This window comes from Lepidochelys kempii, chromosome 3 (genome assembly GCF_965140285.1).
Source record: "Lepidochelys kempii isolate rLepKem1 chromosome 3, rLepKem1.hap1, whole genome shotgun sequence".
Lineage (NCBI taxonomy): Eukaryota > Metazoa > Chordata > Testudines > Cheloniidae > Lepidochelys > Lepidochelys kempii.
In genome coordinates this window covers 178,882,185-178,900,709 of record NC_136382.1, presented here as the reverse complement: position 1 = coordinate 178,900,709, position 18,525 = coordinate 178,882,185, and the positions used below count along the sequence as shown (strand labels likewise).

The window sequence follows — 18,525 nt, the reverse complement described above, 5'->3', positions numbered from 1 at the left end:
GAAAAGAAATACGTACCAATAAATTGGAAGTATGAAGTGTGCTACTATTTCAGGTGTGGAGTTTAAAATTGTGGATTTATGTGACATTGCAAAGTCACAAATTCCAGTCCACCTACAGTATGACTAATATGGAGGCAATTACGTTTCTCATTCCCAAGAGCTGAAGGAACATGAATTGTGATTAAAAAAAATAATCTAATATGTAAGAGAAAACTCGGAAGACAAACCTGAAGACAGCCAGCATGGATTCACCAAGGGAAGGTCATGCCTGACTAATCTAATCGCCTTTTATGATGAGATTACTGGTTCTGTGGATGAAGGGAAAGCAGTGGATGTATTGTTTCTTGACTTTAGCAAAGCTTTTGACACAAAAAGAAAAGGAGGACTTGTGGCACCTTAGAGACTAACCAATTTATTAGAGCATAAGCTTTCGTGAGCTACAGCTCACTTCTTCAGATGCATATCGTGGAAACTGCAGCAGGCTTTATATATACACAGAGAATATGAAACAATACCTATTCCCACCCCACTGTCCTGCTGGTAATAGCTTATCTAAAGTGATTTCCAGCACAAATCCAGGTTTTTTCACCCTCCACCCCCCCACACAAATTCACTCTCCTGCTGGTGATAGCCCATCCAAACTGATAACTCTTTACACAATGTGCATGACAATTAAGCTGGGCTATTTCCTGCATAAATCCAGGTTCTCACATCCCCCCCACCCCCATACACACACAAACTCACTCTCCTGCTGGTAATAGCTCATCCAAACTGACCACTCTTCAAGTTAAAATCCAAGTTAAACCAGAACATCTGGGGGGGGTGGGGGTTAGGAAAAAACAAGAGGAAACAGGCTACCTTGCATAATGACTTAGCCACTCCAAGTCTCTATTTAAGCCTAAATTAATAGTATCCAATTTGCAAATGAATTCCAATTCAGCAGTTTCTCGCTGGAGTCTGGATTTGAAGTTTTTTTGTTTTAAGATAGCGACCTTCATGTCTGTGATCGCGTGACCAGAGAGATTGAAGTGTTCTCCGACTGGTTTATGAATGTTATAATTCTTGACATCTGATTTGTGTCCATTTATTCTTTTACGTAGAGACTGTCCAGTTTGACCAATGTACATGGCAGAGGGGCATTGCTGGCACATGATGGCATATATCACATTGGTGGATGTGCAGGTGAACGAGCCTCTGATAGTGTGGCTGATGTTATTAGGCCCTGTGATGGTGTCCCCTGAATAGATATGTGGGCACAGTTGGCAACGGGCTTTGTTGCAAGGATAAGTTCCTGGGTTAGTGGTTCTGTTGTGTGGTATGTGGTTGTTGGTGAGTATTTGCTTCAGGTTGCGGGGCTGTCTGTAGGCAAGGACTGGCCTGTCTCCCAAGATTTGTGAGAGTGTTGGGTCATCCTTTAGGATAGGTTGTAGATCCTTAATAATGCGTTGGAGGGGTTTTAGTTGGGGGCTGAAGGTGACGGCTAGTGGCGTTCTGTTATTTTCTTTGTTAGGCCTGTCCTGTAGTAGGTAACTTCTGGGAACTCTTCTGGCTCTATCAATCTGTTTCTAACTTGAAGAGTGGTCAGTTTGGATGAGCTATTACCAGCAGGAGAGTGAGTTTGTGTGTGTATGGGGGTGGGGGGGATGTGAGAACCTGGATTTATGCAGGAAATAGCCCAGCTTAATTGTCATGCACATTGTGTAAAGAGTTATCACTTTGGATGGGCTATCACCAGCAGGAGAGTGAATTTGTGTGGGGGGGTGGAGGGTGAAAAAACCTGGATTTGTGCTGGAAATCACTTTAGATAAGCTATTACCAGCAGGACAGTGGGGTGGGAATAGGTATTGTTTCATATTCTCTGTGTATATATAAAGCCTGCTGCAGTTTCCACGATATGCATCTGAAGAAGTGAGCTGTAGCTCACGAAAGCTTATGCTCTAATAAATTGGTTAGTCTCTAAGGTGCCACAAGTCCTCCTTTTCTTTTTGCGAATTCAGACTAACACGGCTGTTACTCTGAAACCTTTTGACACAGTCTCCCACAGTATTCTTGTCAGCAAGTTAAGGAAGTATGGGCTGGATGAATGCACTATAAGGTGGGTAGAAAGCTGGCTAGATTGTCGGGCTCAACGGGTAGTGATCAATGGCTCCATGTCTAGTTGGCAGCCGGTATCAAGTGGAGTGCCCCAAGGGTCGGTCCTGGGGCCGGTTTTGTTCAATATCTTCATAAATGATCTGGAGGATGGTGTAGATTACACTCTCAGCAAATTTGCGGATGATACTAAACTGGGAGGAGTGGTAGATACGCTGGAGGGGAGGGATAGGATACAGAAGGACCTAGACAAATTGGAGGATTGGGCCAAAAGAAATCTGATGAGGTTCAATAAGGATAAGTGCAGGGTCCTGCACTTAGGATGGAAGAATCCAATGCACCGCTACAGACTAGGGACCGAATGGCTAGGCAGCAGTTCTGCGGAAAAGGACCAAGGGGTGACAGTGGACGAGAAGCTGGATACGAGTCAGCAGTGTGCCCTTGTTGCCAAGAAGGCCAATGGCATTTTGGGATGTATAAATAGGGGCATAGCGAGCAGATCGAGGGACGTGATTGTTCCCCTCTATTCGACATTGGTGAGGCCTCATCTGGAGTACTGTGTCCAGTTTTGGGCCCCACACTACAAGAAGGATGTGGATAAATTGGAGAGAGTCCAGCGAAGGGCAACAAAAATGATTAGGGGTCTAGAACACATGACTTATGAGAAGAGGCTGAGGGAGCTGGGATTGTTTAGCCTGCAGAAGAGAAGAATGAGGGGGGATTTGATAGCTGCTTTCAACTACCTGAAAGGGGGTTCCAAAGAGGATGGCTCTAGACTGTTCTCAATGGTAGCAGATGACAGAACGAGGAGTAATGGTCTCAAGTTGCAGTGGGGGAGGTTTAGATTGGATATTAGGAAAAACTTTTTCACTAAGAGGGTGGTGAAACACTGGAATGCGTTACCTAGGGAGGTGGTAGAATCTCCTTCCTTGGAGGTTTTTAAGGTCAGGCTTGACAAAGCCCTGGCTGGGATGATTTAACTGGGAATTGGTCCTGCTTCGAGCAGGGGGTTGGACTAGATGACCTTCAGGGGTCCCTTCCAACCCTGATATTCTATGATTCTATGAACTAATTTGGAAAAACGGGCTGCACTAAGGAGGTGGCAGGGATTAGATAAATAGAGTCAAATAATTTCTCTTCTCTGAAAGTGGACTCATCAGTTATTCATGCACTGATTAACAGAGCTGGGGCACATACAGTGCAATAATCTCATATATACCTGACTACTTGATAAATTATAGTAATTAAGTAGCAGTAAAAATTCACCTTCTTTAAAAGAATGAAGGAAGTTTAATGATACAACTTAAATAATGAATTTAGATGAACATGTTTTCCAAAAGTCTAAATGCAAAAAATATATAAATTCACAAAAAAAGTCAAATTTAAGATTAAGAAAATACTGGATTTCTTTTGCATATGAATCATATCAAAACAGATACTTTTAAAATTAGTTTAAATGAAAATTCATTTTCATTCTAGTTTTGTTACTTAAATCTAAGGCACGGTGATACAAGGCTTAAGACACAGTGAACACTGAGTTTTCATATGCACACTCTTTATATCAGGGGTTCTCAAACTGGGGGTCGCGAGGTTATTACATGGGGGGGGGGGTCACGAGCTGCCAGCCTCCACCCCAAACCCCGCTTTGCATCCAGCATTTATAATGGTGTTAAATATATTTTTAAAAGTGCTTTTAATTTATAAGGGGGGGGGGGGGCTCGCACTCAGAGGCTTGCTATTTGAAAGGGGTCATCAGTACAAAAGTTTGAGAATCACTGCTTTATACGCATAATGCACCATATTAATGAATCAATGATAGAATCCGATGAAGTGAGCTGTAGCTCACGACAGCTTATGCTCAAATAAATTTGTTAGTCTCTAAGGTGCCACAAATACTCCTTTTCTTTAAGCTTTATCAAGAAGCTCCAAATTCAACTCCATTTGTCACACTGTTGCATTTACAGCTTCATTTCAAAGGCCATTCATTTTATCACCCTATCAACATATTCTCTGCATGTAATTCCCATTGTTATTAAAGTAAGCTGTGCACATACAGAGGAAGAGAAGAATTGACCTATAACATCTCCAAAGGTGAAAAGGAAAGGAATTAACCCATTGCAACACCCACCTCTGCTCTCATCTTTTTAAATTAAACTACTATTTCACAATTGCCACGATTTTCAATTTACTGTAGTAAAAGGTTTTATTATACCTATTAACTCAAAATTAAAAATACTGCATTACTACACAGAAAGTTGAAAGGTAAGAGCACTTTGCATCTCAAATCAAGAAATATTATAAATTAAATTTTTTGCTGCTAGAAACAGCATTTTTACTAATAACTTACATAATTCATAAAAGTAAGACCAGCAATATAAAGAAATCCTCCAGGGAAAAGTAGTCACTGATGCCAACTTAATGATATGGTTGATATATTTCCCAAGAATCATTAATCAGGAAACAAAGTCCTGAAATGTGTCAGATTCTCAAACTTACCAGAAACTGTTTGAAAGTTTGACAATGAGTCAAATCTCTCAATGAGGTAAAAGCTCTTCCGGTCTCAATAAACAAATGGATAGGAAAATAATCAGATCAAGACTGAATGACAACATCATAACAAAATCACACCTATCCGCAATCATTAGGCCCATACCAATATTTTTCAGCAAGGGCAGCCGAGTAGTGAGAAAAATTAGAACAAGGTCACCTACTACAAATGATCATTTAGGTATGCTGCAAATAAATGAAATATCCTATCACTGTCACTCTCATATAAAACAATCAGAAACTTTTTGCACAATCATCTCAGGCATTGACACTCTTACAGCAGGATTATCTGGCTATTTGGACTCTCTCCTCAGACTCTATGCTACCAGCACTCTTAGCTATCTTTGAGACACCACCGACTTCCTGAGGAAACTACAGTACATTGGTGATCTTCCTGAAAACAACATCCTGGCCACCATGGATGTAGAAGTTCTTTACACCAATATTCCATATGAAGATGGACTACAAGCTGTCAGGAACAGTATCTTTGATGAGGCCACGGCACACCTGGCGGCTGAGCTTTGTGACTTTGTCCTCACTTACAACCATTTCAGATTTGGGGACAACTTATACCTTCAAGTCAGCGGCACTGCTATGGGTACCCGCATGGCCCCACAGTTTGCCAACATTTTTATGGCTAACTTAGAACAACGCTTCCTCAGCTCTCATCCCCTAATGCCCCTACTCTACTTGCGCTACATTGAGGACATCACCACCATCTGGACCCATGGAAAAGAAGCCCTTGAGGAATTCCACCATGATTTCAACAATTTCCATCCCACCATCAACCTCAGCCTGGACCAGTCCACACAAGAGATCCACTTCTTGGACACTACAGTGCAAATAAGTGATGGCCACATAACCACCACCCTATACTGGAAACCTACTGACTGCTATACTTACCTACATGCCAGCTTCCATCCAGGACACATCACAGGATCCACTGTCTACAGCCAAGCCCTAAAATACAACCAAATTTGCTCCAATCCCTCAGACAGAGGCAAACACCTATAAGATCTTTATCAAGCATTCTTAAAACTACAATACCCACCTGGGGAAGTGAGGAAACAGATTGACAGAGAGAGATGGGTACCCAGAAATCACCTACTACAGGACAGGCCCAACAAGGAAAAACAACAGAACACCACTGGCCATCACGTACAGCCCACAGCTAAAACCTCTCCAGCACATTATCAATGATCTACAACCTATCCTGGAAAACGATCCCTCACTCTTCCAGACCTTGGGAGGCAGACCAGTCCTCGCTTACAGACAGCCCCCCAACCTGAAGCAAATACTCACTAGCAACTACACACCACACCACAGAAACACTAACACAGGAACCAATCCCTGTAGCAAACCTCATTGCTTTCTCTGTCCTCATATCTCCCCTAGTGACACCATCATAGGACCCAACCACACCATCATTCACCTGCACATCTACTAATGTGATATATGCCACCATGTACCAACAATGCCCCTCTGCCATGTACATTGGCCAAACCGGACAGTCCCTACGTAAAAGAATAAACAGACACACATCGGACATCAGGAATGGTAACACACAAAAGCCAGTAGGAGAACACTTCAATCTTCCTGGACATTCTATAACAGATTTAAAAGTAGCTGTACTTGAACAAAAAAACTTCAGAAACAGACTTCAAAGAGAAACAGCAGAACTAAAATTCATTTGCAAATTTAACACCATTAATTTGGGCCTGAATAGAGATTGGGAGTGGCTGGCTCATTACAAAAGCAGCTTTGCCTCTCCTGGAATTGACCTCTCTTCATCTATTATTGGGAGTGGACTACATCCACCCTGATTGAATTGGCCCAGTCAACACTGGTTCTCCACTTGTGAGGCAACTCCCTTCTCTTCATGTGTCAGTATAATAATGCCTTCATCTGTAATTTTCACTCCATACATCCGATGAAGTGGGTTATAGCCCACAAAAGCTTATGCCCTAATAAATCGGTTAGTCTTTAAGGTGCCACTGGACTCCTTGTAGTTTTGGGAGTTTGCCATATAATTTGCTCCTCAGTTCATTTCATATGTATGGATTTTCACCTGTAATGATGTCAGAGTAATACTGTTGATTCAAAGAAAAAGCCAATAGTGAAAAACAAAAATAAAACAGTGACAGAATGCACAGAACTACAGTATTCAAAGCGGATGAAAGCTACATCTGACAGATAGTCTAGGCAAAGGCACACTCCATCCCAGGGAGAAAGGGCAAGTGCAGGCTGCTAAGTAAGGTCAACACTGACTTTGAGGTTACACCCAGAGGTAGGAATAAATCCTTAGAATAAGGAGTAAGTGCCTGAAGAGCCTGGAAGAGGTGGCACCACAACGGGTAAATTCAGCCAGAGCAACAGTTTTAGGCTGGATAGTGCTGAACAATATTTAGTTCCATCTTTAGTTCTTGCATAGTACATTGAGAGTATATTTTGCTACAGTACCTTGCAAGTGAATATAAGGCTCAAGTACAGCGCCTCTAATTTAGAGGAAAAATCTCGTTATGGGGTGTAAACTAAATACAATCTAAACTGATGTGACGTTAGCAGAGTTTTAAATTGGCTTAATATTATTTTAAAACAAGTTAACAAGCATTACTTGTTCATCTTAATACACACATGCTTTAAGTGAAAGATCTTTGCCAGAGGGGGCCAAGACCACAAATCCAGTATCGAGTTTTGGCAGTACTTGGGTTGTGGACAGACCTTGTAGAAGAGATCATGAATTATTCCCCCCGCCCCCAATTTGATCTGTGCATGTACTGTGGAGGATAAGAAGCCTAAATTTTGATCAAAAATGATTTTATTAATAAAAAATATAATTTATTATGGTAATTTTAGTTTATTACAAACTTGTTTAAGTATCTCCTAAAATTTGGTAAAAACAGTTACTTTCATACACATATTACTTGGAGAATAATAGCTCAGATGCTTGTTTTTGGTTGCTTATTTTATTTTATTAAATGAGATATTCAAGCTAATTAAAGGAACTCCTAGGAAACTTTGCTTTCTGTCAACTGTTTTCTAAGATAAACTAAGATAGGACTCAACTGATTTGTGGAATAATATACTGTGGTCTTAAATTTACCGAGAGAAGGATGTCCCCACCAGGGCAGACCCACTCAACGGTGTAATCTCTGTTGAAAATTCTCTACAGAGAGACATACAGGAGAAATTGTAACTCTTCTGGACCCACTGTTTACTGCTTACTTGTGTTTTGGTTTTATTCCTTTCTTTATTAAAATACTCACTTATTAATTGTGAGCATTTTACTTGTCTTAGTCATGGTATCCCATAAGACATGGTAAGACCTCCAGGAGATTAAAACAGTTGGGGCCACATCCCTTAACTGGCATCAATAGAGGCAATTAAGATTTGGCCCACTATTTCTCCTTTTTCCAGACTACAGATTTTTAGTAATTTTGGGGATCAAATTACTTGGTGTTCAGCATTTCTGAAAAACAAAACACCTCTTTCACCTCTACAGTATGCATTAATATACATATTACAAGGACTTTACCACCATTTTGTAAGGCCTTGTTCCGTAACAAGGACATTTTTAGTGAGATTCTGAGCCAAAACCTACCTTTATATATGGTGCTCTATATAATCAGATTTTAATTTTTTAGTAGCAATATGGATTTTCTATGCTTGTACAGAGGTTTACAATGGATTACATTTTACACTGCATGCTAGGCTCAGATCTGGAAGCCCATTTTCCACAATTGTGACAATATACCTTATTTTATGGTATTCTCCTTCCCTTTTCACACAGTACAACAATTTATCAAGAAAGAGAAACCTATTTTTGTTTATGGGTACTGAACACCTTCAGCTAAAATCAGATAGAAATACTCAATTTCATTTTTCTCTTATTCATTATGCCCTATAAGTAGCCATATTTTCTGCCTGAAGTAATAAAAGATTCCATTCTAATAAAAATCAAAGAGACTGCCTACCCAGCTGTTATTGCTTTAAGATGTGGGAAAGCTTTACCATGTTGCCTCACTAATTTTTAACAGAAAGCAAAAAAAAAAAAAGTGTTACCAGTTATTCCACTAACATTTTCAGTTCCTGGGAAGCTGATTTTTGGATTTAAACACAGACTATTAAAGAGTTACTGCATTCTACAACTAAAATATTTCCTTCAAAAAAGTCAACAATAAATTAACTACAGCGTTACTTTCAAAGAAGAAAACTTACATTCTTTTATTTATTTTTCGATTTCAAGAGAGAATTCTAAAGACAGACTGGCTTATGGGATATTTCTCCCTAGCAGACAGGATTGAACTTTCCATCTTGGCTACCTATCAGTTATAAAGTGTTTTTGCAAAAGGGATACTACACCATTTGAGACATTTTATTTTCTATTCACTTGCTAAATTCATCTGAAAAGTATCTCTGATGTTCTAGAATTATAACACACTTCAAGTTCCCTTTCAGTTTTACTCCCTTCATCAAAACAGGCTACCACAGTCGTCTTTTGAAATCCATTCTCTACTTCTTGCCAATATCAGTATGTCACAAGACATAAAACATGTATAAAAGAGGCGGGAGGCATGTTACCTTCATGTTTTTCCAGTGCTTGTACAACATTAGGTAGTTGGTTAATAGCTTGATACATTCGGTAACAGTCCTGCAGGGTTGCTACTTGTCTTTGAAATTTCTTGGCTAGCCGGTTGAGATCTGGAAAACGACGTAGAAGCTCTTCTTGAAGGCACTGCCGTAGCTCTGTGTCTACCACAAAGGCCTCAACCAAATTTAACCTACATAAAAGATCAAAAGAAGAATTATTGCAAATTGGCAAGCCTTTGTTATTAGTAGGTCATAATGGAAAGCTTTACTGAACTGCAAAAATGGAAGTGTAGAAGGCTCTTTTAGTTTAGTTACACCCAATACCAACACTCGTTTGGTGGCAGAACTAGTGAAATTATGACATTACATAAGACAAGGCTAAGCAAGTGAGTTTTTTTTTTTTTAGTCCAAACTGCTTAAAAAAAAAAGTACAATTCAATATCTAGTAAATGTTTGAAAGAGGGGATCTCTTTAGAAGTTCAAACACCCCTGAACATAACAACAGTTTTTCATGTACATAAAAGGTCTTTACAACGAGGAGGAAAAAAAATTGTTCTCATTTAACCTCTGAGGATAGGACAATCAGCAATGGGCTTAAATTGTAGTAACGGCGGTTTAGGTTGGACATCAGGAAAAACTTCCTGTCAGGGTGGTTAAGCAGTAGAATACATCCCCCAATGAGGTTGTAGAATCTCCACCATTGGATCTTTTTAAGAGCAGGTTAGACAAACACCTGTCAGGGATGGCCTAGATAATACTTAGTCCTGCCATGAGGGCAGTGGACTGGACTAGATGACCTCTCATGGTCCCTTCCAGTCCTATGATTTCCCCTCTGCAATAAAGGTGAGAAAGCTCACAATACACCTGAGATCAACCCTTACTCCCACAAAAACACAAAAGTAGTCCTCCAGCAAAATTAGGGAAGACAAGACTTGTCATTCCTAATATTTCTAATAAGCAGGGGAAAAGCCACTTTGAACACAAAACAAAACTTAAGCCTTCTTCATAAAACAAAGCAGTAAAACAAAGATACAATCCCCTTTTTGGGAAATCCTTTTCAGTTAAATTAAAATGGAGAGCAACTGGAAGATCATTACTAACTTCACCTTTGTAGTTTAATTACTCAACCAACATTATTTACTTTCCCAAATTACTGTCAGTGTTTCAAAGATTTTACAGAACCTTAATCCGCAAAAGAGCTGTTTTTTTGGCGATTTAATTTCATAATAGCTTAACTGCATTCATATAAAAAGAATTTTAGTCTGACACACACTTTAACTGTGTAAAGTTAGCATGTCCACTGACAAGTCTGTTATTGTCACAGTAGTCTTCATTTAAAGTGTGACCAATTAACATGTACTCATACAAGACCGTTGGAAAATCAGCAAGGTAACTAAGTGTTTTCCATCCTCTTATCAGCACAATATCTGGGAACAAGAAAATGAAATTCCAAAAACCAGGTCCTCCTCCTTTCCCCCCCCCCCTTTTTGAAATTTTGTAAAAATATGTAAAATATTCTTAATGGGCTGTAAAGCCACAGTAGAGGTTCTGCCATCTTCATGACAAGTGATGGAGTACTGAGTTATATTTTTCTACACAAGGTAATATAGTATCTATGAGTTCCTTCTGAGAATAGTTTTTACTGTAGTACTTGTCACTCCCCGTTAACATCTTTCCATACTTTGTATATTCTTGCATTTGCAATGAAAAAAAAAAACTATTTTTCCTCCCTGCACACTGAACTATTCATTGGTCACATTAATAATGTTAGGTATAATTCTTTGCTCTAATATGTTTGAGCTATGTAACGTTTTATTTATAATTACGTAAGAGGAGAGAGTTGAACTACTTATAGGGACCCGCTATTGAAACATAACACAGCTGTCCGAGCTTCTTGTTAAATCATATCAACATGTAAGTGGCCAGTGACTAGACTTCAGCATTAGTGCTGCTTTAGGAGGCACGTGGGAGGAGAAAGGAACAGAACTTTCACTGTATTACTGCTATTGTTTTGCAGGCTTGCAACAGACTATAATGGTTTGAATTACACATTAATAGATATCTTTGCAGCTAGCAGTATTAGAAACGTCACTTTCTTAAATAAAGCTTAGCTTCTCGAGCAAGAGCTGCTGGAAAACCCAAGGTCCAGGGAATATAGGTGTTTACTAGGGCTGTCGATTAATCGCAGTTAACTCACGCAATTAACTCAAAAAATTAATCATGATTAATCACACTGTTAAACAATAGAATACCAATTGAAATGTATTAAATATTTTTGGATGTTTTTCTACATTTTCAAATGTATCAATTTCAATTGTACACTTTGTATTCTGTGTTGTAGGGCCCACTTTATATTTTCTATTACAAATATTTGCACTGTAAAAATGATAAAAGAAATAAGATTTTTCAATTCGCCTCATACAAGTACTGTAGTGGAATCTCTCTGTCATGAAAGTGTAACTTACAAATATAGGGTTTTTTTTGTTACATAACTGCACTCAAAAACAAAACAATGTAAAACTTTAGAGCCTACAACTCCACTCAGTCCTACTTCTTGTTCAACCAATCGCTAAGAGAAACACATTTGTTTATATTTACCGGAGATAATGCTGCCCACTTAATTACAATGTCACCTGAAAGTGAGAACAGGCATTCGCATGGCACTATTGTAGCTGGTGTTGCAAGATATTTATGTCCCAGATGAGCTAAAGATTCTTAAGTTTCACGTGCTTCAGCCATCGTTCCAGAGGTCATGCTTCCATGTGGAAGACACTCATTAAAAAAATAATGTGTTAATTAAATTTGTGATTGAACCCCTTGGGGGAGAACTGTGTGTCCTGCTCTGTTTTACCTGCATTCTGCCATATATTTCATGTTATAGCAGTCTCGGATGATGACGCAGCACATGTTGTTAGTTTTAAGAACACTTTCGCTACAAATTTGACAAAATGCAAAGAAGATATCAAATGTGAGATTTCTAAACATAGCTACAGTACTTGACCCAGGATTTAAGAATTTGAAGTGCCATCCAAAATCCAAGAGGGACGAGGTATGGAGCATGCTTTCACAAGTCTTAGGGTATGTCTATACTACCCGCCGGATCAGTGGGCAGCGATTGATCCAGCAGGGGTCGATTTATAGCATCTAGTCTAGACACGATAAATCGACACCCGAGCGCTCTCCCGTCAACTCCGCCTGCTCCTCTCGTGGCAGTGGAGTACTGGAGTCAACAGGAGAGCGGCAGCAGTCGACTCACCGCAGTGAAGACGCTGCGGTGAGTAGGTCTAAGTATGTAGACTTCAGCTACGTTATTCACATAGCTGAAGTTGCGTAACTTACATCGATCCCCCCAGTGTAGACCAGGGCTATGAAGAGCAACACCCCGATGCAGAAACTACAGAATCCAAACCACCAAAAAAGAAAATCAGCCTTCTGCTGGTGGCATCTGACTCAGATGATGAAAATGAACATGTGTCAGTTCACACTGCTTTGGATTGTTATTGAGCAGAACCCATCATCAGCATGGATGCATGTCCTCTGGAATGGTGGTTGAAGCATGAAGGGACATATGAATCTTTAGCGCATTTAGCATGTAAATATCTTGTGATGCCAGCTACAGTGTCATGCGAACACCTGTTCTCGCTTTCAGGTCACACTGTAAAGAAGAAGCAGGCAGCATTATCTCTGAGTGATTGGCTGAACAAGAAGTAGGACTGACTGGACTTGTAGGCTCTAAAGTTTTACATTGTTTTATTGAATGCAGGGTATTTTTGTACATAATTCTACATTTGTAAGTTCAGCTTTCATGATAAAGAGATTGCACTACAGTATTTGTATTAGGTGAACTGAAAAATACAATTTGTTTTTACAGTGCAAATATGTCATCAACAATAAATATAAAGTGAGGACTGTACACTTTGTATTCTGTGTGGTAACTGAAATCAATATATTTGAAAATGTAGAAAACATCCAAAAATATGTAAATAAATGGTATTCTATCATTGCTTAACAGTGTGATTAATCATGTAATTAATTGTGATTAACTTTTTTAATCGCATGATTAATATTTATCACTTGACATCGCTAATTTTTATATTTGAAAATTTCAATGCAGATATTTGTGTGCTGTACGAAGCGTTCTATTCAGAGTGTTCCTATAAAGCCAAAGTGTTATACTGAACAAAATCAACGAGCCATTTTAAGGAATAACTCTTAACCTTCATTTCTATTTCTTGACTCAACTATTACTCTTCATAAATTTGCAATGACTTAAGATCTAGGCCACTAGATTTTAAATGAGGACAAGCTCTTAGATATCCTGGAAAGGGGTGTGTCGGGGGAAGTTCGTTCACGTTTTTTATTTAGAAATAAACCAGTTAATTACATGGTCATTTCCACCCCCCCCCCCAGGTTAAAAACTGAAGCACATAGCCAGAGACAGTCTCTGGGAAGTAGACTGGGAGCCATTAAGGTCTCTCTGTTAAATCTGTCACTACTCTAAGAATTAACCTGACTTGCTATAACAGGGTAGGGCAAACTTTTTGGCCTGCATCGGGTTTCAAAAATTGTATGGAGGACCAGTTAGGGGAGGGGGCTGTGGGCCAGCCCTCCCCCTTATCCCCCCCTTGCTTCTCACCCCCTGACAGCCCCCCCAGGGACTCCTGCCCCATCCAGCCCCCCCTGTTCCCTGACAGGCGGCCCTCCCCCAACCGGGGACCCCTGCCCCATCCAACTACCCCTTCTCTCTGTCCCCTGACCGCCCCTGGAACCTCTGCCCCGACTCCCCGCCCCCCCCCCCGCCCCATCCAATCCCTCCTCTCATTCCTGACTGCCCCCCTGGGACTCCTGCACCCATTCTGCCCCCCCCCCCCCGGGACTCCTGCCCCTGACTGCCCACCACCACCCCATTCTGCCCCCCCTCCTTCCTGACTGACCCCCCAGGGACCCCTGCCCCCATGCAACCCCCCTAATCCCCACCCTCTGACTGCCCCAAACCCTGTCCATTCCCTGACCACCACCCCCCCCGAACTCCCATGACCTTTATCCAACCTGCCCTGCTCCCTTACCGTGCAGCACAGAGCACTGGATCAGGCTGGGCTCTGCAGCCCCGCTGCGCCGCCCAGAGCATTGCACCGGCGGTGCAGTGAGTGAGGCTGCGGGGGAGGGGCCGGGGGCTCAGGGGCCGGGCAGGAGCGGCCCACAGACCGTAGTTTGCCCACCTCTGTGCTATAATGATAAAGTCTGAGTAGACAGAACTCAAAACAAACATTTTCATATGCATTAATCTGGAAACTGTCTCAGCTTTAGCTTAATGCTGAGCTTTTCTTCATAAAAACCACTGTTAAGGATACAAGTGAGGGTATGAGATGGATACATTAATCTGTCCTTTTACAAGAGGTAAAAAATTCCTGCTTAAGTCCAAACTGAAAACTAATTTGGCTATTTTATCCTACAGCGTCACAAGTGAAAACATGCCCATGTTATAAACCACTACACAATGCTACAAGACTTTTCTCCTACTTGAATTACTCTTCGGAACACAGGATACCCCAGACTGGATCAGACCAAAGGTCCATGTAGTCCAATATCCTGTCTGATAGCGGCTAATACAGATACTAAACAGCAGGGGTGGGCAACCTGTGGCTCCAGAGATGCATGCGGCTCTTCAGAAGTTAACATGCGGCTCCTGGCATCGGCACCGACTCCAGGGCTGGAGCTAGAGGTGCCGACTCTCCAATGCTCTACTGGTCAACCCCTGCCTCTGCCACAGAACCTGCCCCCACTTCACCTCTTTCCCCTAGGCCCTGTCCCTTCCCACCCCTTTCCCCCGAGCCTGCCACGCCCTCACTCTTCTCCTTGCCCTCCAGAGCCTTCTGCATGCTGCGGGAGGCACAGGGATGGAGGGGAGGTGCTGATCAGCGGGGCAGCTGGCAGGCGGGGTGGGGGGAACTGCTGACATAATACTGTTGCTCTTTGGCAATGTACACTGGCAAATTCTGGCTCCTTCTCAAGCACAGGTTGGCCACCCCTGCTAAAGAGCATGATGTAAGAACCCCATAGTAGGCAGATCTGCCCCCTACATTAGGTCTTATCTTCGTCTCCAGCAGACCCAGCAGCTGGTGTAAGTACAGGGAGGGGCAAAGGGTGGCCTTGATTCCCTACTACTATTCCCAGGGGGAAGAAGGGATCCCCATGCTGCTGCCCCAGCCTCTTGGAAAAGCGGGGAGGGGAAATTCTGCCACTGTTACTCCTAATGGAGGCAGGGCCATTGCATGGGGGCAGGTGTGTCTAGGGTCTTGGATTGCCTCAATCTGCTCCTGGGTAAAGACCAAACAGCGTACATCCAAAAGAGCAGCACTGCCCCCACACAAAGGTTCCACAGCCAACATTTTTAAGTGAAAATTTCTGGATTTCAATAAAGATCTACATTTTAGGATAGATTGTTCAAGTGGATGGACATTACTCTGATCCAGATGAGAACAGTGTTCAGGCACACTGGAAAAGTGGAAAGTAGGACATATGGTCTCCCACTAAGGGTATGCCTACATTACAAAATTAAGTCAACTTAAGTTATGTCGGCATACAGCTGCCACAGTAATTCAGTCGGTTGTGCATGTCCACACTACACTCCTTGTGTCAGCAGTTTGCTTTCTCATTAGCAGTGCTTGCATCAATGCAGAGTGCAGTGCCCTGTGGGCAGATATCCCACTGTGCAACTCACCACAATCTAGCGCAGGATGTTTTGGGAAGTGTTTGCAATGCCTCCTGGGGGCAGAACATTCATGCAGGGGTGACTGGGAACATGGCATGAATGACCCACGATGCACTTTTCCCCTTCCCTAAGTTTATCTATGCCCCATAATATTTCATGCCTCTTTTCAAAAGCCGACCAAACCTGCACATCTGCCATCCCTAGAGAAGCACAGATCCTGCACAGCTCTACACTATTGTGGTGAGCATTGAGAACACAATGCACCTCATCCTGCAGCATTTCCAGAGCCACTATGCAGAATATGACAATTCCTTTCAAGTAGCCTTGCTGGAAGCCATGGAAAGAAACAATTCCTGGTTGCTGCTGGCAATCGCAGAGCAGCTGAAAATGGTGGCGCATCGGCTCTGATCTTGAGAAACAAGCATTGACTGATGGGATCCCATTGTGAAGCATGTATGGAATGAGGAGCAGTGATTGCAGAACTTTCAGTTGTGCAAGACCACTTTCCTGGAGCTGTGTGCAGAACTCGCCCCAGCCCTCAAGTGCAGACACCCCAAAATGAGAGCTGCCCTGATGGTGGAGAAGCAAGTGGTGATTGATCTGTGGAAGCTTGTGATGCCAGACTTATCAATCAGTTGACAATCAATTTGGCATTGCGACATCCACCATGGGGGTTGCTGTGACACAAGTATGCAGAGCCATTAATTGCCTTCTGCTAAGAAGGCCTGTGACTCTGGGCAACATGCAAGACATAGTGGATTCCTAAACTGCAGTGGGGTGATAGATAGCATGCATATCTCTATCTTGGCACCAGACCATCTTGCCACCGCGTACATCAACAGAAAGGCTACTTTTCTATGGTGTTGAAAGCACTGGTGGATCAGTGGGGACATTTTACAGACAAATGCAGGATGGTCCAGGAAGGTGCATGACACACATCTTTAAGAACATGTTCAGAAAGCCACAAGCAGGGACTGACTTTCTGGACCACAAAAATCACTGGAGATGTTGAAATGCCAATAATGATCCTGGGAGACACAGCCTACCCCTTACTTCCATGGCTCATGAAGCCAGACACCTCGAGAGCAGCAAGGAGCACTTCAACATCAGGCTCAGCAGGTGCAGAATGACTGTTGAAAGTGCCTTTGGCCATTTAAAAAGGCACTGGTGCAATCTACTCACCAAGTTACACCTCAGTAAAAATAAATATATATATATATATATACATACACACACACACACACATCTCCATCCCTATAGGATGGTGCTGGAATACAATTTGACAGGCTGCAGAGGGAGGTGAGCTTGAATTTTTTGCACCTGAAGGTCAACCAGACTCCTCAGCATGTCTGTTTGCTTTTTCAGAAGCACTATCATCTCCTGCTGCACATCACTCCTTCTGAGCTTTTCTTCTGTCCTCAATGTCCCTGTCTATTTAATCAGAGTGTGATCCTCCACATCCTCTGCTCAGTGTCCGCTGCTCCAGAGACTTGTCATCCCGAGTTCTCTTCTTATCTGGCTCAGTCGCTTCACTAGTGTTGAAGGAGAGGGGAAGGCCACATTTGCAGTGGCAAAAGAGAATGCATAGAGGTGCCATTGTGAGTGCATAGTCAAGGTATATGGAAGACCTGCTATACTGAAATCACTCCCTAATCCATGCAAGTTTAAAGCAGTACATTTTCACTTCGATCAGGTATTCACGGACTGTGATGGCTATCCCAGCCATGGTGACTATGGTGCGGGGGTGGAGAGAGGAGCAGCCAGAAGAGCACTAGTGTTTGAGGTTCAGACAACTGAACTGATTACTGGCACCATTCCCCACAGGCTGATGTAACTTTCGCTGATCTCACTCCTGAGGGTAATGGAGGCAAAAAGGGAACAGCTGCTGCACGTGTCCAGTTTCAGACCAGGTCTGTATGCTGCTAGCCTGTGCGCTGCAATGATGCCTGCCAAATTAATTGCCGAGTTGCATGGGAAAATGTCCTACCGCAGTGGCAGAAATAAGGCAGCCTTCCACAGAACCTTTGGCAATGGAATGCTGAGTACCTCCAGGGAAGTCTCCTTAAGATCTCTCTGGATGATTCAGGAGACATCATGGTGCACACAAACAAAATATTTCACAGGGCCACCTCTGCCTAATTGTGCCAGACAATGAGAAGCAGGTAACCAGCGGAGGTAGAGTGGCTATTTCACTACCTCTTGTAATAAATAAAAAACTAGTAAATGAGAAGATGTGTCCCCGAAATATCAGTGCAAACCACGTACTTACCAGAAGTTCCTTCCCTGGCATCATGCTCGCCTATGCTGGAGTGTTGCAACTAGCTGGACTGCTCTGGGGTTAAGAACAGCTCCTGACTTGCCATGACACTGGATTCCCTGGTCGCCTGTCCCCCATTCATGTCCTCAGGTTTGAGTGTGGTGGCCCGTGATTCTGACTCCTCCAATGTCTCCGCAGAGGTCTTGGGAGTGATGGCGGGGTCATCACAGAGGATAGCATGTAACTCCTTGTAACAACGGCATGTCTGCAGCACCATCCCAGAGCGACTGCTTGCCTCCCTGGCCTTCTGACATGCCGGCTGCAGCTC

General features: G+C 42.4%; 1 protein-coding gene across 6 annotated transcripts in view; it reads right to left on the bottom strand.

The window, feature by feature from the left end:
• MSH2 (mutS homolog 2) overlaps window positions 1-18,525 on the bottom strand; it is a 107,255-nt gene that overhangs the window by 46,980 nt on the left and 41,750 nt on the right. For all 6 annotated transcript variants that reach the window (XR_012158275.2, XM_073339151.2, XM_073339150.2 and 3 more), the window contains one exon: window positions 9,220-9,419. Coding sequence is in view for 5 of the 6 variants with exons in the window: in XM_073339151.2 (XP_073195252.1) it covers window positions 9,220-9,419 (200 nt within the window). In the remaining variant the exon portion in view is untranslated. The remainder of the gene's footprint in view (window positions 1-9,219; window positions 9,420-18,525) is intronic.